Source organism: Ammodytes marinus (assembly GCF_949987685.1).
Source record: "Ammodytes marinus genome assembly, chromosome: 10".
Lineage (NCBI taxonomy): Eukaryota > Metazoa > Chordata > Actinopteri > Uranoscopiformes > Ammodytidae > Ammodytes > Ammodytes marinus.
Window position 1 is genome coordinate 21961933 of NC_137214.1, and position 23179 is coordinate 21985111.

The 23179-nt window shown below is 36.7% G+C and overlaps 1 protein-coding gene across 1 annotated transcript in view; it reads right to left on the reverse strand.

Annotated features, from left to right (window-relative positions):
• Positions 1-1244: 1244 nt before the first annotated feature.
• prom1a (prominin 1a) overlaps positions 1245-23179 on the reverse strand; it is a gene marked incomplete at its 5' end in the record, with an annotated part of 86689 nt that continues 64754 nt past the window's right edge. Inside the window, 23 exons of the mRNA XM_080035883.1 lie at positions 1245-1660; positions 3585-3690; positions 5773-5841; positions 6236-6259; positions 6791-6906; positions 7391-7480; positions 7973-8041; positions 8121-8201; positions 8298-8351; positions 8943-8960; positions 10422-10514; positions 11152-11223; positions 12441-12587; positions 16303-16387; positions 17144-17247; positions 18444-18567; positions 18797-18949; positions 19368-19527; positions 19915-19978; positions 20139-20213; positions 20715-20944; positions 22693-22716; positions 22973-23062. Of these exons, the coding sequence (XP_079892009.1) occupies positions 3618-3690; positions 5773-5841; positions 6236-6259; positions 6791-6906; positions 7391-7480; positions 7973-8041; positions 8121-8201; positions 8298-8351; positions 8943-8960; positions 10422-10514; positions 11152-11223; positions 12441-12587; positions 16303-16387; positions 17144-17247; positions 18444-18567; positions 18797-18949; positions 19368-19527; positions 19915-19978; positions 20139-20213; positions 20715-20944; positions 22693-22716; positions 22973-23062 (2015 nt within the window). The 3' untranslated portion in view covers positions 1245-1660; positions 3585-3617. The remainder of the gene's footprint in view (positions 1661-3584; positions 3691-5772; positions 5842-6235; positions 6260-6790; positions 6907-7390; positions 7481-7972; positions 8042-8120; positions 8202-8297; positions 8352-8942; positions 8961-10421; positions 10515-11151; positions 11224-12440; positions 12588-16302; positions 16388-17143; positions 17248-18443; positions 18568-18796; positions 18950-19367; positions 19528-19914; positions 19979-20138; positions 20214-20714; positions 20945-22692; positions 22717-22972; positions 23063-23179) is intronic.

Here is a 23179-nt window from a genome sequence, read left to right on the forward strand (position 1 = left end):
ACATTCACTCATTCTATAGTTTTTTAAATGTATCCATAGCTACTGTGTGGGTTTTAGAGAGCAGAAACAAAGCACATATTTCATAGATCACTAAAAAGACCTGAGACCTACAGTAAAAAAAGAAAGAAAATTTGGCTTGAGAAAGTATTTCTCCACTGAAAAAGTATCATCACTATGAAAGCAGGACAGGACAGATCTCTGTAAAATGTCATGTTTGTGAACTCAACATGATAGCCTGTGTTGTTAATCAATTCATCTTCTATTGAACAATCTACAGTATACACCTTTGTCATATCATGGGACATATAAAGTAATGTTCTGACTTTACTTAATCATGTGATTTAAAGGGAAAAGCCACCCCGGATAACTTACACTGTTTCTAAAATATAATTTGTTGATTGAATTTGTTGTATGTTGTATATATTGTTGATCCCGTTAGTATTGGCCAAACTTCCATAGCTGTCCAAAATAATGGTACCCAACCTAGGGATGAGGTTCTTTAAAAAGTCTTTAGATGGAATTTTTAAATTATTATTACTTGTAAGTTTTCTCGTGTCAAAAACTATTCTGTGAAGTGAAAATCACTCGTTGGTTAAATGTCTTATTGACATACACAACCTGTGGGGAGGGGCTGCAACTAAAATAGTTGCATTTTAATGGGTATCTAGGCAAAAAACCATGTCCACCACTGGTCTAAATGTAGTCAAGATTTGGTATTAATGTCAGACAATTTGCCATCAGCAACATTGGATCAGAATGCAGCAACAAGCCATGTTATGATTTTGATTTGTTGATAAGTTCTCATGAAAGGAAGATCTGGCACACAAGTAGATGACAAAATCTAAGTGAAAGTAGGTAACCTATGCTAAGGTACATTTAACATCACAGATTGGTCATAATAAACAGTGTAAGAACGTCAGTGGGCGGATTTTCCCTGTAAGAAGGAACACATCTGTCAAAGTGCCAGAGTGACACATACTTCTGAAAAGGCAACCAGTCATTTACAATTTGCCCAAAACAAGTCAAGCTCTGGATGTTTTGTAATAGGATACTGTAAACATTTTTAAAAATTCATGCTAGATTGATTAATCAATCACAAAAACCCACAGGGAACAACATGTTTTTCAATTTTGTTCATATCATGAAGGTAGCACCCCACCCCCCCTCCCCGACTCACACTGCAGTTAAATATATGCACCTAAGACCTTTCTTTCCACTTTTAACATAAGCTTGTGATGAATGTGACACATCTATTCTAACAGCATGTGAAACAGCTTGCCATGACCTTCAAGCCGCTGCTTTCTTAAGCACCAACGAGCACATTTAAAACAGGCATCACTGTTATTGTTGTGTCTTTTTGCTGAAACTCTTTTTCAGCTTGTTTTTGTGTCTGAACAAATGTAAACGCAGACACAGCAGTCCATAAAAATGCAGAACAAGCCTGGCTCAGATTGACGCTGAGGGAGAAGAGTTTGAAGTCCTGCAGGCGGTAGTCCTGCAGGCTGAGTTATTTGGAGGGTCAGGGGACGCTGATCTGCTTGGATGAGGAAGTTAAGTTGATCCTTCAAGGTAGAAAAAAATAAAATCCAAAGAGTCTTCTTCTGTTGTAAGGGAACCATCTTATTGAGCTTCTTCTGGTCCGATGGGGCTGAGAAACAAACTTGTAAATAGAAAAAAAAGTTTTGATTAGTTCACCATGAGTACATTTTTTTTCTTAACTCTCTTTGTTGATGCTCTTTTACATAATGATTAATAGAAATGTCAAGAAATTACACGGACTTATCATTTAAGCCTGCCCCAATCAATTCCCAATAAATATTCATATTACAAAAATTAAATACTGTCGTATGATCTCACTTGTCTTCAATTCAAATCACCTCGGCCCTTGAATTTTCATTACCTTACATAAAAGTGATCAATCTTTTTGTTGAGATAGAAAATTCTCCAATCAGGTGAAACGTTTTGAAATGCAGAATTGCTACAAGCTGTCAAGTGGCAGCGTTTTCCCACTTCTTTGAAGGAGAGTTACATTTGCACTCGATACAAGAGTAAATGACTCATTTAATGGACATCTTGACAACAATGGCTCACAACTGTTGTATTCCTTACTATCATAGTAATGATTCCTGGATCCATAGTAATACTATAGATCCGGGAATCAGAGCCCATGGATTGATTGCATCTGGTTCAACTAAATGGCTACAAATGTAGAAATGTAAGTATAGGCAAACCTACATGTGTGTATTTTAGTTCCAGTTTTCGATTGCACTGGCAAAGCAAACATTGTAGAATAAAGATTTTTTTTTTTAAATATTAGGTGAATTATTCAAAACATACTGAGTTTAACATTTTTTTTTTTATTATTTTAAATGGCCCAGGACATTAATGCAGCTCTAGCAAGGCTGTGAAATCACAGGCTTAAGAGGGCAGTCAGTGATGCTTTCATCAAGCTCCATGGAGCAAAGAAATGGAATTTATCTAGTAACCATTTGCTTTTTCTGTTGATGATAGGTGCTAGTATGAACTACTTCAGGAAAATAAAATGATCACAACATTTCAAATAACTTCTTCAGAAATTGTAAGTCGGTGTTGACATATCATGGTTGTGACGCAGGATTTTCAAGATTTGGAATGTAAAATATTCTAAAACTACAACATTACCAGAGCCAGTCTGACTCTGATTTACAAGAGTAAAAAATAAATAAAAAATAAAAAAACTTTTATTAAAAAATATATATTTTTTTTTTTTTTGTGTTTTTTATATTAAGATCACGGCATAGCTGGACAAGAGTTAGTTTGCTTCGTTTCTCTTACTGCATTTAAATGTATTCATTATATTACAGAGAAATAGGTCTTGTTAAAGAAAAAGAGCACCAAGCCCAACCCACAGGACCCTGCATATATATATTTTTTTAATTAATATTTGTATGGAAAATCCATGTGTCTTTCTTCAATAGCTTCGAATACATCAGACCCAGTGTCTCCAAATTATTTGTTCACACAAAATTCCTCATATTTAGCCTCTTAATTTTCCTCTCAAAGTGCACCAGATTCATGCATTTCACTTTAAAAATTAAATTTGTTCTCTGAGGGGGGGCTCACTCTCTCACACTTTGAAAAACCCTGGTGTAAGGTACTGTATGACCTGAAAAAGCTAATATTTTTGTGATAATAATGTCATTCTACACATTAAACAAAGCAAAGAATATAAATAAGGGGAATAAGCACATTCAGTTTATCTCCTCTACGGCACTGACTAAGAAGTCAGAAGTAGTCAGACATAAATACCGCAAGGACATTTTGGTTTCTTAGTGATTCCAAAATTAGCAGTTCTTACCATGATGGTATTCCTGCAAAGTCACTGTGAGATGATAAGCACTATAGCAAGCTGTAAAGAAGTGTTAGAGGTTTTGGTTAGAGAGCTACGTAAGAAATACTCTAGAAATAGGATTAGAAACTGATGAGAGAGATATAAAGATGGCGTAGTGATTGCAGATAAACAGCAGGGCAAGATGACAGCTGTGCAAAAGAAAAGAAAGAATGATGTTAGAGAAACAGGGGTTTGAGGCGATGGTTTCCAGTACCTTTCAGGAGCCAGAACAAGAGCTGGCTCTTTATCACCAGTCAATGTGCCTCGGAGGAGGAGCCGAGGCCCTAGGGAACCTGTTCAAAGTGTCATAGGTAGGGACGCTACCGACACAGGAAACACACGCGGCAGGGCATTACATTAACAACATAAAAACTGAAAATTACACCATCATTGTTTTGTGAGAGAACCACTGTTGCTTCTTTTCTTTTAGTTGAGGAAGAGGAGCAGAACCAGTGGTTCACAGGGCAGAGAGCAGAACAGACTCATTAACATCCACTCAGGGATTCAGAATCAACTTTGAGGTCAGTTAAAGGGGCAATCTGTGAACTATTTTTTCTTTCAGTCTGAAAGTAGCCTACATTAGAAGGATTATAGTATGCCATATTACCCATCATGCTTTATTTATTTATTTTCATTTCGCCCTCTTCCTCTGCAATGACATGTGACTGGAGACTAAGAGCCACCTACAGCGTAACTTGCTGAACCAACCACTGATGTTCACATAACAGTAGTGGTGGGAAATGCAGATATGTGGTTAAATTTTACGGTTACCATTTCTTGATAAAGTTGAATAGAACTCTTTGATTACTCAATGCCCCTTGGAGACCATGCTTGATTTTTTTGACAATGGTTTGTACACTAAGTTTCATTCCAAAAAATGTTTTAATCAATTTTGAGAACATTTTTGTATATATAAAACTTTTTTTTCTCCTTTTTTCACAATTAAAGTCCAACAAAATGGCAAACAAACATATTTTATTTGATTTATTACGTTCTGGGGGGGGCAGCATTGCTAAACATTGGATATCTCCTTTTGGAATGAAACTCCACTCATGTGAATGACAAGTTCAGTATGTATTAGATATGATGTGGAGGATAATAATAATAAAGCAAAGCCCAGCTAGTGTCTGGTCTTCTGCATTATTTAGCTGTTTTGCTCTCTTCCTATAACTTCTGTTAAAAAGGCTGTCCAAACCCAACTTAAAAATATAAAACACATGCAGTTAGATTATGTTATATTAAGAAGGAAATCACAGCAGAAGCATTCGCAGCATCACACCAAAGCTTGACATGCTTGCCTCTCTCTGAACAAAATGATCAGATGTACATTCATCGGATTTTGGTTTTGGCTGACTCTAAATGAGAGGAAACAGAAGGATTTTCTTTCATTCTACACCACCATCCCAGTGCCCACACAGAGCATGCAGTAGGTTAGTGACAAGATAAATTACGCAAAAAACACACTTCAGAACATTTGGCAATAAGAAGGATAGAAGTAATCTTAGCAAAAAGACAAGGAAAGACAAGGCTCTGCTAGCCTGGATCTGTGCATAGGTAACAAATATGATTAGCCGACCATCATCTTTAATGCTCAATAATATATATAAAAAAATAAGCTCAAAATTACATTGCTAACTTGTTGATGTTTGTAGGTGTAATGTTTACCATGTCTTAATTAAGTCTTTTAGCACGCTAACATTTGCTAATTAGCAAACAAAAAAAACACAAAATGCAGCTAGGCCTGAAAGGAAATTGTTCAGGTATTTGGTCATGAACCAAAGTAAAATTAAATTAAAATGCTAAAACAAAGACGATTCAGAGGATAATCTTAGGTATCCCTATTCATCCTTAGGGGAACATGAATGTCTGAACCAAATTTCACTATGGACAATTAACTAAAAGCCACAAATGTGAACCTAATGGACGACAAGAGAAAGTAGATTGTGTTGAGATGTGAGCTTTAGAGGTGTTGGTGAGCAGATTCTTTATTTAATTTTAGACAGAGCCAGACTATCTGTTTCCCATAGCATCAAGGCGGCCTCTTGGCTTAAGCTCTATAGTACTGCATAACACACAGACATGCGTGGAACCAATATTCTCAGCTAATTAGAGAGAAAGCACATGTGTATTTACACACATTTTTATGATAAAAGCTTTTAACAAAATAATGTGTCATATTGAATGTTCTCTTATTAAAGCAACCATTACTTGTCCACATTCATTGAATTGTTAAGTTTGTTGACCTCCATATACAGTTTATGCATGTGCGTGCATGCACTGAATGAACTCTCTCGGGCATGCACTGTTTTTGGCCATGTCATTATGCTTGTGAAAAAACCCACTTCCCCTGGCATGCCTTCACCTCCAATAACATGCAACTACAGCTTTATTATCACTTGTACCTTTTGCTCCTAGGTTTCGGGATACCTTGTGAGCGCTCAATATGATAACCATTATTACCAATTTCCAAACTGAAAACAAAATACCGTATGAATAAAGGGATGAAAAATGTGATGAGAGAGACATTGCATGCTAAGTAAACTTCAACGATAAAAATGTTATCTTGTAAGGAGATGAATATATTTTGGAGTATAAACCATGGTGTCTAATTCACACTTTGTCCTACAAAAAACAGGTGGATTTGTAAGGTAGGCTAAAGGTAGCAAGAAGCCCTTCATGAAAAGGTAAGGGGCACTTCTCAAAGTTAGCACATGACAAGAAGCCACACCATCCACCCATAAGAGCAATTCCAAGCTTAGAAACGGAAACCAGCACCAAGAATTTAGTAAACAATTCTATTTACAGGATCCAGTGAAAAGCAGTGACAGGATTTGAAAGAGATAAGAGGTGGGTAAAATAGCTTACATTTTCATGGGAATTGTCTCAATGCTATAAGATACACAACAAATGACAACATGACATGTTATTGAAATGCTCAATGATTGAAATAATGCAGCACAGACCACGTGGTGAGAGATGCCACAGATTAAGACATTGTGCTGTTTTTGTCTATAGCCATTATTAAAGTGTGGGTGAACAAAAGGTCCATGATCAAGAACATATGAATTGACAGATGTCAATGTTTCTTTGTAAAGTGTCGAGTGCTTGACAGAGAGGAATGACAAAAAATAAAGGACATGGAAGATGGAAATAGTAGAAATGGTTATCACAAAGTAAAATGCCAAGTCCCAGAAACTGAGGAACTACGAGGAAGAGAAAAGGGAGAAGAAAAAAAATCCACAATAAACCAGGAGGAGCTACAGTGACAACAACAGTAATATTCAGATAAAGAAGTTGAGAGAAAGAAATATGTCCGGCAGCAACAATTTACAACATAATACAGAAATGATAACGACTTCTAAAATAAATGTATATTTGCAGGTTATAGGAAGCTGTAGATTTACAAGTTCAACTACTCACTCATCATAAACGTCCTCTGTGTCCATCCTACGATAGTACTTGGCTAGTTTCACTGCAAGGATGACGCTCGGGAGCAGGAAGAGAGTGCTGCAGCCCAGGCCCAACCAGAAAGTGTTCTGTGAAGAAAAAGAAAAAATCAGAGCAGAAACGAGTAAAACAATAATTGTAGTAGATTAATATAATTAATTAATAATATTCATATTAAATAATTATTTTGTTAATCACTATATCATTTAAGTGTTTTCCTAGTATGAATCTGCAACTCTTTAGTTCAATGTTCCTTACTTTGTATCTTGTGCTAGTACAATATTTTGGGGTTTTCCAGACCGATGTCACACAAAACAAGCAATTTGAAAGATGGCACCTTGGGGTTTCAGTGGTTCTGATTAAAATTAGCATTTTTCCCAATTCGGACATTATGTATGTCATAAAATGAATTGGTTCATCGAGAATTAACTAAAGATATACAACCTAAATGGATTAAAGTACATTTGTTGTGATAGACCCAACCCCATGAGATTTAGCAAACCACCCATTTAGATACATGCCTATTGCCTACCATAACCTGTTTAAATTGGATTTGTTTCTGTGTATAATTACCATGGAGTCGACCAAGAAGCTGCATGTGATGATTTCCACTGTGTCCACCATGTTGCTGAAGGGTTTGCATGGTGCAACCTCTAGGCCCAACTACCAAGAGCAAGACATAAACGTATAGACGTCAGCACAAAACACATCCAGGAACACTAGCTGCTCAAATCTAGCTGCTTGTTGAAAGGGTCACTGCACATTGCCACAATGGATCGCTGTACTTGAAGTGTTTTTGCAAAACAACAAGAGTTTTTTGATCAAAATAAAACGTTCCATTGAAAGCTCAAAGAACTACAAAACAACTTCAGGCTTCAAACATCATGTTTTTGTTTTAAAATTCCTTAAGGTTAACTTCAGCAGAAACCAATGAGTCACAAAGCAAATTCCTCAAATTTATAGAGGTTGTTATATTTGTCCCCTCTGTATTTACTCCAAAACTCTTATGTTTTGCCAGTATATCTCTCTGTGTACCAACAGTTGGTTTCAATGACAATGAATATTGGACTGAATATAAATTGCAATACAGCAAAAGCGAAAAGGGAGAACCTCACAAGCTTCGGCAAGTGGACAAATGATCACACAAATACTTACAGATGTTTTGACCCATTCTATGTATTGATTGAAGTAGCCAACAATTGTCGCTGTGTATTTTCCTGTTTCCTGAGTAAGATAAAGACATAATGAGTTACAGACCATTTAACAAATTGGGATTAGAAACAGAAAGTGATCCTTAAGTTACCCGATTGATCAAATGTGTAGCATTCTGGGAGATGAGGTACTGGGCAGCTTCAATGGCATCAAGAATTGCTAAAACTTTATTCTGCAGAGAGCAATTGAATTTTATTGTGGTCAGTTTAAGTCAACAGTAAATCTTAGCCTACATTTCAGGTTTAGATTGTATAGCTGATTTACTTACGGGCAGGTTTGAGGCCGTTCTCTCCAGGAACCTCATACTCTGGTTTAAGGCACTCTTTAAAAGGGAAATAAAGAGCAGAAATTAATGCCAGCAATGTCAAAGATCAGGGGTCATTTTAAAACTTGCAGAGATATGCCAGTGAACCACAAACGGAGACCAGGCAAGAAGAAAACAACACTTGAAGAACAATAGTCTGCTTCCTGTGCATGCTGAAGAATTTTACTCCAAAATCAAATATCCACAACTCAAAGAAAGAAATAGGTCACATACAATCATGATAAGTAATTGTGTACATTGTTACATACGGCGTATGTAACAGTGTACACATTTCTTTCATAGCAAATGGATGACTGAATAAAAAATATTTATTTTGTCAAAGTGGATATTTTGTTATGTTTTGGTACAAAACCTTCACCGTCAACAGTGTGGAGTGAGTGCCTTTTATGTAAATATATATATATATATATATATATATATATATATATATATATATATATATATATATATATATATATATATATATATATATATATATATATTATCATTTTACCATACGCATCTGTGAGATGAGATCTCTATTTAAATGTTCCAAATAATAGATAGATGGGGACGTTCAATACATAATAAGGACAGATGTCCGCTTACCCTCGCTCTAACATATTTCTTGATGTTGAAAGTGGAAAAAGAAGAAAAACGTAAAAAAGCTGTTGTAAATCTGTGTTGACGTGCATCACTGCTTGTCTGAATTGCTGGCAGCTGTAAATCCTTGGTGTTATTCAATATAATGGCCTTGCCTCTGACAGAGAAAATAAAACTGAATATTTAATTTGTTTTCCACAGACCTGACATGTTAGAAGGCAAGTGCCTGAGGGTCAAAAACACTTTACATGACATTAAAAGTATTAAATTCAACGTCAAGGATGGTACCATTCTCTTAAATAGACATTTGCACTCGGATAACACACCAATTACTCCTACTCAGTAGCTTTGCCATACACATTTACACTCAAGCACATCTCTCCTCAGCATGGATTATCTTGAAAAATATGTTGGAGTAGATGTTCTTTAACTAAATCTGCATGAATTGCTTTTTTGGTCACTTGGGGGCAACACAACATGCTGTAAACACAACACTGACCTAATTCAGTTGTTAGAAAACAGTTCTTCTTTTTATACACCAAGCAGACAAAGCTATACTCATTAATATAGGGATTTGTTTCTGGCCATCTGACGAATGGTATTCAATATTAACTTCCTTTTAGCTTAGTATTTGCTCATTGCGCCAAAGAGTTGAGAGTAGCTACAGAGTTGGGTGGTAATTCTGTGTGTGTGGGTTTGTATGTGTGTGTGTGTGTGTGTGTGTGTGTCACATTTCAATTAAGTTATTTGATCCTTTGTTAATATTAAAATATTAATAAAGAAGAAGTCTCTTTAGAGTTTAAATGTTTGATGCAGGGAACAACACTGGCATCTTCAGAAGTTAATTTCCCAACTATTCTCCTAGTGCCTTTAAGCCGATGCAGTAAAGAATCGGTGCGGATGTGCTGCATTTTTTAACTTGAACAAGAGCTGGAATTTTTAATAAACAACAATTTTTTTCACCACAAAAAGTGGACCTCAGTCAGAACAGAACATGCCCTGTGGATGAGTTGCAGTCTGTTATTTTTATGCTGGCATTCTGAAAGACTTCGAGCTTTGCTCTACATAATATTATCCTAATGCTAGGTCAGTTCGTAGTTTCCCAGTAATTCAGGGAAAAAACAAAGTTCAAAACAAATTAAAATAAAGCTAAATAAATCGGCCGTGTGTAAAGGGAATTGCCGTTTTTCACAACAGACTTGGTTGTAATGGAATGTCATATTCATACGTTTGTTTTAATGAATGTATAATTGCTTGAACAAACGGAAAAACGTAACAGCCATACGTGTTTTTGATACATAGTGCGTGTCCACCAGAAATGCAACTGTTGGAAGCGAAGAACAAGTTGCTGGTTTTGTTTTTAATTGGTTAAGAATGAATGTTTCCTTTGGTAAGGGGATGACAAGAAAGATCCAACCATGAACCAAGAGTTCAGCAAGGCATGAATAAATGGACTGAAGACAGAGTCATGCAGTGGGGCATTACCATTGCCTGCTCCATGGGGAGGATCTGTTGACTGTGGATCTGCCGCAGTGTCCCTGCATGGCCTTTCAGAGCGGTCTGCAGAGCGCCTCTGGGCTGAAACCCAAACATTTGGTTAAATATAATTTATCACAGCGTGAAAGAAATGTTCTGCAATAATCGACAATACAAGTCACTAATGGTAAAAGAACGGGTTTCAAACTGTCAAAATCCTGTTCTAACATTATGAGTAATACATTATAATAATAATAATAATTGATAAGATTTGTATAGCGCTTTTTTGGAGGTCACTCACAGACGCTGAATTATGAGAGACATCAGATGAAAGAGCTTTACACTCTAAAAGGCAGTGGTTTGTGGGAATTATTATTGTATTATTATTTTTATTTTATTTTACATACAAGTCTAAAATAATTCCTTCTTTAAAAGACACTTTATCTGAATTACACCAAATGTGTGCTCCATCCTGTTTGTCCCACCAGGTTAACAAATGTGCTGTGTGCAGGGCAGCTATTAACACAACAACACCCTGACACCCCCTGAAAGCATGGCAGAGCAGTTAGACTGCACTGTTTGGACAGAGGTGTTATGTTTGGATGAAGACAAACCGACCTTGGGAGACTAAGGACACCCACATCCACCAAAGTGCTCCCGTGGCATTGTACATTTTTTTTTTAGTAATGATACTTAATGTTTGTGTGTCAGACAGGATGGCACTTACAGGTGCTCTTACCATGAGGTCCGTCTGAGCCTCCAGGTCAGAAGCAAATGAAAGCAAGTCCACCACAGTGACCCCTTTGTTGACCTGAATATAAACAGGAATAAAGAGGAGAGAAACACATGTTAGCAATAATCTCTCAGTGGAAATATTCTGGGCAAAGTGTAATTTAAATAACTGTGTCACCTACTATAAAATAGATTAATTAATTAATTAATTAATTAATTAATTAATTAATTAATTAATAGTAAGCTTTTAAATAAAACAGATCGATAGGGTAGCATCACAAAACCACATCAATGCATATTCCTCAAATTACTTTAACAAATTAATTTGAATGAAAATAAAAACATAAACTTTCTGTTAAGCTGTCACTTCAAGTAAACTCACTTTATGATGCCCAAAATCAAAATTAAGTGGTTGAAAACCTGCATAATTGCATGGGGGCCCTCTGTGATGTTGATTTCCACAATGTTTATACCACAATGGCTCTGATATTTTGTGATCCGACACATGACTGAATTTTAGAGAACAGCAAAGATTTGTCAGACATAAGACATTTCATCCTGACGTTTGGATAGTGCGTGAGTTGTGCATCCGGCCATGTTGTACACTTGAATGGAGTCTTTACAGCTTTTTTTTGTTCTCTCGTGACCACATATCTAAGTAAACCTGACAGGTAGTGTTGGAGAAGACAGGGAATGCCAAGTCCTGGCCTGCCCCTGCACACTCTTTGCCTGAATACTTTTGGATTCAGTGGTCTTCAACGGAGCCAAATTAACTGTCATGTCGCTGCTCATATAAGGTAAAGCACGGTTGCCTGCTGTATGTTAACCGACAGCTAGGGAGGCGGCTTTCTAACCCAGCCTTAGGAACTAAGCTATTTCTGGTGACATACCATTAAAGTAAACATGTAAGTGTAATACAATAATATGAGTATATGTATAGAAACATCTTATCAGCATTTACACTGATATTTCACAAATGAGCTCATACTCATAGGGAGCCAACACTAATAAACTGAAGTCATAAAGCCGCCTATTGCATTCTAAGTGAATCTATTGACAGTAAAATATCCCAAAGATGAATTTAACCTTAATTTTGTAATTTTCTGTCGGATCATATTTAGTAACTGTGTGTAATCTATGTGTCTGTACTTGTTGTGTGTGTGTTTTGAGCTTGTTTATTCTGCTTAGCTTGTGTCCCTGCTTCTTCCTACTCATGCACACTCTCAGCGTGTTATGTTTGTCCTGTCAGCTTGCGTCTGTTTGTTTCTCTATGTCCAGTGTGACTATGGGTGTCACCTCTTCCAGGTAGTCTGCATAGTTGATTTCTGACAGCCCTGCTTCAGAGAAATCCAGGAGGTTCTGCCTCCCCTCTGCCTCTAACAGGATTATTCCCCTCAGGTCGATGTGAACATTGTCCAGCTGACCCACCACTTCCTTAGTGAACTGTAAAGGAAAAAAAGGCACAGCAACACTTTTGAATAATGAAGGCAACATATTAAAAGGTGGATCAGAGCCTATTCTACTGCTGTTAAATACATTAAAAGAAAATGTGCTTGTTGTTTTTCTTATATTTTTCATCTAACCAAGCGTTCTACCATATGTCTGTAGAAACAGGGAATTCCTGTCAGTATAAAACGTTGTTGACATAATGAAGGGCTAAAAAGCCAAACAAATGTTGGCACAAGGTTGACCAAAGTTCTTCAAGATGTGGTGTGTGGTGAATCTGGACTTCCAAAGAGTCACCACTAGATTTGTATTCCTTCATGTTGTTTGTCTGTTTCTACTGTAAATTGCATTCCCTATATTAATGCATTACGGAAATATTAATTTTATCTTAATCCCCATTCCCTTCTATGTCTTATGGAAAGCACATTGTATTACTTTGTTATTATAGCCTACAAATAAACATTCCTCACTGCTTTGCCTTAGTAGGAACAAATAAAGGAATCAGAATTTAAAACTAACATTTCTCTACCAACTAAACCAAGATAGAGAAAAACTATTTCTACTGGGCTGAGTAAAGGCAACATATTTACATTGTTTAGGCTCCAAGTTTACGTTCCAATAGCCATAATAACGTTGCAATATTATTTTATATCGGGAAATTTGTTGGAAAACATAATAAAAAAAAAAGATGTCCTCCTGAAGCAATTTCTACCAACAAAAACATAAACACACACCATTTCTTGGCACTATAAAAGTGAACACAACAAAAATGTTGGCTTTAAAGTTGTTTGTTCCCTAAAATGACATGGTACTAACTGTGTGTTGATAGGTTGGTTTTCCCTTCAGGATATTGAATTGGGTCAAACAGAACAGCCACAAAATTAGCCATACACTGTATCCAGTGACAGTAGCCTATTTTGGAACACAGCGCTTTATATCTTAAAATTATTATTTTATGTAAAAAAAGTTAGGAAAGATATGAATCATGAATTTGGAAAATGACTTTGTCATGTAAATAGCCTAACACCCTGAATAAAATTTCTAGTGAATATTTATTTAGCCTTAAAATGTAGACTAGTGAATCAGTAGCATATAAACCACCAGAGATAAATAAATAACAAATACATATAAATTGTTGTAAATATAAACAATTATCAAGGCATTCAAAGTTTAAACCACAAAAAAAAATTCCATAGAAGACCTTAGGCTCACAGATTCAAGATACAAGACCAAATGACAAGGCGGTATTGTAGCCAACCACATCACTGATAGGCTGGCTACAGCACAATATTAAGGCCTATGTGCACATCATTATTTAGGCCTATAGTCTAATGTTCAGCAAATTGTCTGTTTTACTTATCAAAATGATTGCTAACACAACACACCTGTGTTTGTGCGCCAAAACCTGAACTTAGGCATGTGCATGAATCCCATGCATGCAAGGAATCTGATAGGACCACAATAGCCTCTCTGCAGTCTTGATCAACCAATCAATTCCAAGTGCTAGCCTACGCCGCAGAAGCTCGTGCTTTGAGGTCATCTCCGGGTATGCTCAACCGCAGTAAGTGAATTATAATTTATAAAATGAAATGAAGAATGGTCAAGCCATTTCAAAATAAACCAACGAAAAAACAGCTTAATGTAACATGCATTAGCTTCTAAACATAGCCTATTATTCAACCTCTCACTACTCTAGAGCGGCCAACTCTGAAAATGAAGGGGCATTGTTTGGCCACAGCACAGGAAAGCTCCATCAGCTGAAAAACGTTAGCACGAGCTGTATGCTAGCTGCTAGCCATGTTGCAGATATTTGTGTTGTCGCTGTGCAAAACTATTCATTAACCATTTCTCACAGAGTAAGTTAGTTATGTAGAAACTTAACACACTTATATAAAGTCAAAATGCAATAACGATTTCAACTCTTGCTTTAGCCAATATCTAGATTTTTGTTTTTTAAAGATATGCAAATGTGTGCATAATTTGTGAAATATGCTACATTTGCATAGCCTATATATTCAAACATTTTTGAAAAAAACTTCAATACAAAAAATCATTGTTTTAATGCCAGTTGTCAACTGGCAAAGTTTCATGATGATAAACAATTCAATTGGCCTTTGCACACCGGGCGCGACGCGAATAAACGCAACGTAAAAGCAAATGTTTTGAAATGTGAATTTTGTCGCGTCTCATTTAGAAGCGACGTCCTAGAAAAATCGAACTCAGTTCGAAAAAATAAAAAACGCAAATTCGCGGTGCGAAATGACGGCGCTGGTGTGGAAGCTTGTATTGACTCTGTATACGTTCGTTAATCAACGGATTAACCGCACGAATAAAACGCGCCCGGTGTGCAAATGATTTTCTATTTCGGCCCACTGTAGCTTTCCAGCAGGTAGTTGACCAGGTTGTCCAGCAGATTGTGATCCTTGAAGGTCCTAGATATAATTTCTGGTGAACAACCTTTTACAACAGCCCATTTCCAAAAAATCACTTTGCCCCCGGGGTATAATATATAGCATTGTCCTTGAAGGTGATAATATACTATTTGAAGACTTCAACCTCTGAGCTGAAATACAACAATGTGTTGGGCCAAGGGAGGTAGCCTACAAACCACTCAGCATAGTGCTCATAGAGGACCTACTGTACCAACATTTTCGGAAGGGATTATGAATTTCTGTTAATTGATTAAATTAGATAATAAATAGCCTAAATGTTTTCACAGAAAGTCCTATCAGGCTGATGGTGTAGTTCCAACATTTTGGAGTGCAACTCACCAACTTGAATAAGATTAATGTGAAAGCGAGAGAATTAGGCCAATACCTCTATTTTCCCAGTGACTTGAGAGCCATATTTCTTAATGTTGTTACTTGGATTTAAAAGAGGGAGACTTTTAGATGTGAAATAGTATTCACAATTTGAAAATCAGGCATCGAAGATTAAAAAAAAACAGTAGGCCTATTTATCATAGCTTAAATATGCAGGTTATAAAATAACTGACCCATAGTGTGTTTAACTGAAATTCTGTCAAGTTCATGATGTGAAACTTTTGAAAAACTTAAAACAGTTGCTGGAATTAAATGAAGACAAGTGACAAATACAAAGACTTAGCATCAGCGGTGTCAGCTGTTGGCTAAAATGAGCTAAGAGCCAATCTTGCCAAGTAAAGTGGCAGGAAAGTAATGAATGTATTTTAAGTGAGCAAAAAAATAAATAAAAAATAAATAAGCTTACATAATTGTCATGTCACAGGCATACACTGAGGTAAGGGCTGAGGCATGTTCAAGCTATAGGCTTTCATCACACACTTTGGTTTGGCAGCAAAGACATTATTAGGTAATGCTATAGACATGCTGCAGCCAAGGATGGAGAGTTTTTCTACACGGCGCATTTCTGTTCGCTGTCCAAAAAACGCATACTTGTATCCTTGGTTTGAGCATACAGTACAGTGCATTGATTTTTTTGTTTTAGTGGGCTGTAATATTATTTTATGAATATAACTTTAAAGTGTAGTTTAAAGTATACATTTGTATATCCTAAGGCTGACCGAATGCTTTGAAGGGTTGTTTGTCACCATGGCAATCAGTGCCAACATCAGTATTGAATTCGAAGGTGTCGTTAAAAAAAAAAAATTGCATTAGGTCTCCATCAATCATCCAAAAACATTTTTCTCTTTTCTCTACCTAAACACAAATACATTTGTCAGAATGCTACTGACCACTGTAGTGTTCAGGAAAGTGGAGATGTTGAAGACCTTGTCCAGACGCATGGCTGAGTAGATGCCTTTGTTCTCTTTGCAAGTACTAAGAAAGACACACATGACAGAGAGAGAGAGAGGGAGAGGGAGAGAGGAATTGTCAAACTAAAGGTTTTAGAGTTAAAATATTTGCTGCCACCAAGTGAAATTGACTGGAAGTACATGCCACTTTGATATATTTAATGTTAAAAACAGTGTATGTCCCTCAAAAGCCTGTAACCTGTAGTAATACTTGTATATAACATTTAGGCAGCAGCCACATACCATACAGACTCAGTACACAGAATTAGAACTGCTTGTTTTGCAATGTGCAAAGACTTGTTGTAGCAACACTGCTCTATTTGGAAATATAATGACTGCGGATGTGCCATCCCAGTTACTGAGGGAATTCAGCTTCTCACTGGTGAGAGATGATGAAAGCTGATGTAATCCCTGAGAAAGAGGCTGAAGAAAAGCAGCACAGATAGAGTAGAAACATTATGCTAATTAGCTCAAGGTTAATAGCAACTCTCTCACTCATTTGTATCCCTATCAATGGAATTAAAATATTCTGTTGCCCAAGACCTGCGCCAAACAAAACATCAAAATGTGAAAAAGGCATCATCCAGTATTTCTACAGCCTATAATCGTATGAATGGCTTGGCTTGCTTCATTCAGTTTGGTAACCAAATGTAGACATGAAATGTAGAGAAGACAAATGTGCTGTAGGCTGTGAGGAGAATTATCCTCACCAAAGCATTTCTTTTGATAGTTGACAGATGTAGCACTGCCACCTAAATACAATATAGATTAGTTTGCTTGCCTGTACAAGCTCTCTGCCGTCAGCTCCAGGTCGGAGTCGTTGTACATGTAGCCAGGGATGAAGTTCTTCCACTCTGGGTTGACCAGATATTGTGTGTCTACAACCTGATGAGTCAGAGAGACGGAAGGAGGATAAGTTATCGGACATTCTCATGGGAAGCAAATGGGTTCAATAAGTAAATTAAATACACTTGACTCCAATTCTGCAGAGAAGAATTAAACCAGTATAATATCGACAAACAAACAGACCCGAACAAAGTCGTATTCTAGCTTCACATTTTCTTGTGTGTCCCCATACATTTTAGAGATAAAGATTTGTATTATATTAGCAATTTATAACTTAGAACTTTATATTCCTGCTGGTATAGCTGTGTAACAGTGAACAAGGGTGCAGCTAAAATAAGTAACCATGCTCACTCAGTTATTCCATGAATTACTGTATTAAAGGCCTACTTCACCGGTTTGAATATGAAGGTGTATTGAATTCTGAGATCCTATGTAGTATAAATGTGCGAATTTTTTTTAAATCGGTTCATCCTAGCCTGAGAAAAGGCAGAAAGAGTGTTTTTTTAACACTATATTTCTCTTTCTCGTGACATCACAGAAAGAGAAATATAGGGTTAAAAAAAACTTACTTTGTAAATATTACTGTGATGTCTTTTACTGTGACATCACAGTAATATTTACAAAGTACGTTTTTTTAACCCAATATTTCTCTTTCTGTGATGTCACGAGAAAGAGAAATATAGGGTTAAAAAAAACACTCTTTCTGCCTTTTCTCAGGCTAGGATGAACCGATTTTAATTTTTTTCGCACATTTATACTACATAGGATCTCAGAATTCAATACACCTTCATATTCAAACCGGTGAAGTAGGCCTTTAATAGTAAAACTAATCCAAATTAACATTATATATTTTCCACTTAATACTGTTGCTATGTTTATGGAAGAGAGTCCATGTTACTCCGTATCAGTTTTCTTGTATTAAGACAGCAATAACGCTGAGAGGTACACATAGACAGGAACAGGATAAAAGGTTGCAAGAGTATCAATTTCCACTAGTATAGCTGTCTAATTTATTGTCCAGTATAAAAAAACAGTACTGACACCCCATATACATATAGTGAAATGGCAGAATATTTAATTTCCATACAGTCCATACAGTCTACGGCACTCACAAAAAACAAACACAAAAATATTTCTGTCTGAAAACAAAATTATTACTTGAGTTGAGATAACTACTGTATGTACTTTTTAGCGGGACTTAGCCTCTGTCATGTTAAGGTGGACTCAGTACTTGCCTTGAAGACATCTTTGGTGTGGAAGGGTTCACAAAAAAGTTTCTCCATGTTTCCTCCAGCCAGGAAGATGGTGGTCACCACTCCCATCAGCACCCAGGAGAAGATTAAGCTAAATCCAACGCCGCTGTGGAGAGGGACAGAGAGACCCTCAGGTACAGTCAAAGTATAGGACAATAAGAGAACAGGTTGATTTGACCTAAAGTCTCAGTAAACACCATGTATTGTACAAGTATGTATAAGTAATTTGTACTAACAGTATGTGTAGTTCTGTGTACCGGGCCATTATAAAATTGGCTTCAACCTTTTTTTTCTGTTTTAAGGCCTACTAGTGGTGATGTGGACACTTGACTCACGCAACGAGCATCGTTCCTCCTGTGTTGGATATGCAGCCTCGTGTCGTAGGTGAGGCATGCTTGTCATATCCAAGGGTGCCACACAGCAGGCCCAGGTAGTTGAAGGTAAGAACCAGGACCAACATGCAGCAAAGAGCAATGCAGCCAACCCACCTGTAAGCGACAGGCAAAGCTAAGCAGTTAGCACTAACACTGAAGGTGGCCTTAAGCCAAATCTTCACTGAGCAAAAAAGTGAAGCCCTGCCTGCTCACTCAAAAACAGCTCATAAGCTAAATGGTGTCTAATAAAAATGTAATTCAAAGCTTTCCAAACTAATGATATATCATCTTGGGTTTCCCTCCTCTGCACTGATTTGAACTGAATAAATTAAGAAGTGAAATTAATATTTCATAAATGCAACATATTATTTCAAGCTCAAAGAGCAGACATTACTTTTATAGTAGGTTGTGAAAAGAGTCTGGTCAAGCCAGAGAGAATAATGCTTAATGTCAGATATCAAGACAGTACCCTAATCACAGCATTTATACTTTTTTTAGTTTATTGTTTATTTTTAACAGGAGGTCATTGTACCTGTAGAAGTCCATCTGGTCAATTTCAGGATAGAAGTCCTCTATCTTGGCATGAGCATGGTTAATGAAAACAGTGAAGTTGGACAGGCAACTCTGCACAGGGAACACCTTGGAAAAGCTGCTGATGTTATTGCCAATTTCATCCACCAAATTCTGTATGGCTGGGAGACACATCACTCGATTAATCCATCAGTTTCAATAAAAGGCCTGTGTATAGATACTGTAAAATGTAATATCTAGAAATATGCTCATGTTTAATGGTTTTTCCTGTTTCTTGTTAATATTAAGGATACACTTAATAACACTGCAAAACAAAAGATAAAAGATTTCAAACTTAAAAAACTTAAATCAAATAAAATTAGATAGCTATGTTTTTAAACTGAAATGTAAGTGCAATCAAACTTATAGCTGAGTCTAACAAATTTTCCACAAACTCACAAGATGAAAGAAATTAAACATGGAGGTCAATAAGGGAGAAGAATCCCATTGATTCATTCATTCTGCTAGTATAGTATCATAGCAGGAAAAATAAAAACTGTGTCACTTACTATCGACAACACTTCTGGTCTGTTCAGTCACCATGTGTGGCGTGTCATTCAAAGAGGAGTAGCCCTGTGAGAGGAAAAAAAGACAAAGTATTGGAACAAGGAAATTCTATGTAAATTGTGGAAATGATTGACTGAAACACAAGGAGATATACTGATGGATTGACATTTCAGACTGGAAATGCCAACAATGTAAGAATATCCATAGATTTATGGTTCAGGCTCACCCTTTGGATGATATAACTGAGGTCTGTTCTTGATACAGCATTCATCTTTTCCAGCTGGGCTTTCACATTGGGTAACTGAAATATCAACAGACAATGAAACACAGTGATGAAAAAATCCTTGATCAATATTGAGCCATCCCTGTCCCTTACCAAACAGCAGTAATGCCTGAGAACATCTTGCAGTCAGTTCTAGTTCTCATTTTAATGCAATTGATAATAGTTCATCCAACACATAGTAAAAAAGTGGGACCTGTCCAAGGTACTTTAATGGCACCGCATGTCCAGGGTATCTCCTCATCTCTAGTGAGAGTTTTATTTTAATCATGACCATGTCATTACCTAAACTATTGGAGCTATCAAAACCTAAACACGGGTTTACTTAACACTGATTATAACCATAACCAACAATCTTAACTCCTAGGCTCAATTTTAACATGAACCTTGGTATTCTCAAAGTTGTCATCCTAATTCCAAACACTTTTTCATAAAAAAACATATTTATGACAGAATAATATTTTAATTTGTGTCCAAAGCACGTAATCTGCATATCAGAATGTGCTGCATTCAGTTTTGTACCCGTGTGTAGTTGGCGCTGATCTGCAGCTGGGACAGTGACAGGCGGATGTTGCGGCACAGCTGGGCAGAGGTGGCGTCTGACCTCTCATCATGACAGCCCGGGTCGTTGAGGGTGCTGTTGATGCTGCTCCGGATCAGGCTCAGGTTAAAGTTAAGTTTCCGTGTTCCTTCTTGGAGGACCTCCAGACCTGCGCTAACATTCTCTAGGGCCTCTTTGGTTTCCCGCATGGCTGAATTGAAAGAGACCACATAGTAGATTGAAAGGGGATCAGGTTGTTGTTATTTAGGAATAAAACAGGATTTGAAGGTGGAGTGGAACAATCGACTATTTTAAGAAAAACAATTGATTGAGTTCTGTCTTGTAGTGTATACATTCACTTTTTTATTCAGAGCAGTAAAGTAACTTTTTGTCCACTCCCATCTGGGGCATTTAAAAATTTCAAATACATGTTTGTGTTAGCTAATCAAACTGATGTATTAGCTCGTGAAGCAATACCGTCATGTATTGAACAGTTACCTAGTGGTAACTTGTGGCCCAGTGGTTCAACTCACCAACTATGAAAAATTGGCCTATGAACATACATAGCAAAGTATAGTCCGTACAATTTTTGCTCATGTTGCACAAAGGCACAGACGCATACAGGACACAAAGTACACACTTATTGTAAGGACTAGGCCTGAGCAGAGGAAATCTTACAGCATTTCTTATTCAAGTGCTGGTATCTTTTATCGAGTTTGGCATTTAGAGAATGTCTGTAAAGTGTTCATATGCTGGTGTGAAAGTCCATCACCTAAAATTGGCCAAACAGTGTTGCTTTCAGTAGCTATGAACTAAACAGGAAAATAAATGTCATATTTCCTTCTACTTATCTTACAACGTAGTGATAAATTCAGTTTGTTTTTCAATTATAATTCACAGTTTTTTTACAGCTGATAAAACACAATATCTGGATACTAGGATCCTCTGACTTCTCGGCTCAGCCCCAGTAGGAACAAAACTGTTGACACACATGAAGAACACAATCTGTATTGACAGTCATCTGTTGTTAGACATTTTACCACTTGAGCTATTGGCATGCTTGTTGACTGCTATGTCATCTTTGCTTTTGTTGAGCAACAAGCCTGTATATTCCATGTTGTCGAACATCCATATACAGCTGCTTGTTTAAATACACAAAATAACTAGTAGTAGTTAAGTAACTCTTCCATAGTTAGTATATTCAATCGTTGATTCATTTACATTGAGTGTGCTGTCATGTCTGGTAAAAGAGTTAAGATAAAGTCACAGGACTGGCCACACAAACACATCACTTTCTATGCACACTTTACACTGGAGGAACACGATTAGAGTAAAAATGATGTTGCCCAGGTACAGGTTGGTGTTATGTTGGGTTTTTGTCAAGAACTGGTGATGCCATTAACTTAAAACTGCACTACGCAAGAATTTTTATGGAAAATTAATCATATCTGTTTATACACAAATTAAGAAACAAACAGATTGATTATTTTAGTCCATAAAAATTATTTATCTGGAGAAACCATGAGCAAAAAATCACTCGGGTGGAGAATTTGACATTAAGAAGAAATACAAACATTTCTCCGTAAGCAGAGCTGACCAAGCCAAACTTTAATGAGATGAAATAACCTGTTGTGAAAATATAGTGTACCAACTCCGTTCCCACAAGTTTCCATAAGGAAAATCTCTGATAAGTAACTGATTTCACTTATCTTTACACTGCATTGAAGTTCATCACACAAAATGATCTGCTATTTGATGTCACCAGAGTTGGACACCGCGTAGTGCAGTTTTAATATATTAATCGGTTGATCATTAAAATGTAACTCAGGACTATTTGGTCCAAGTTCTCAAGGAAGATCACAAGGGAACGAGTAAAGGGAGCAACACTGGTGTCAGAGTTCACAAGGTAAGGGACACAAAGGATTGTGGGTCATTGTCCACTTGCTTGATTACTGTTACCTTTGATGGCTCTCTCGATTTTCACTTTATTAAGAAAAACATAAAATATAAAGATTTAAAAAGAATTCTGAACCGTCATACAAAGTATAACTTTCATGAACTCAATGGCCTTCAATAAAAAAAAAATAATAATAAAAAATAAGATTCCAATAACTTACGATAATATATGTAATATATTCCCAGAAGAATATGTAAACCTTAAGTCACAGGCATTCAGTAGCTTGCATAGTACAATAACATATCGTAACTAAAGAGGAAATGAAAAATATACAGATTGTACCTCCGGCCATATTGAGCACTCTGTCTATGGCAGGGCGGACTTCCTTATCCAGCTGATCATGTATCCTTCCACCCAATAATGGACCTATATCTGTAGAGAACACAACATCAGATCCACAAACGATAAAAGGAACATAGTCCAAGTCCCTTTCTTTATTAGGTTTGCTTCTTAATACTGCCTTCTTAACTTTCAGGAAAAAGCTGCCTG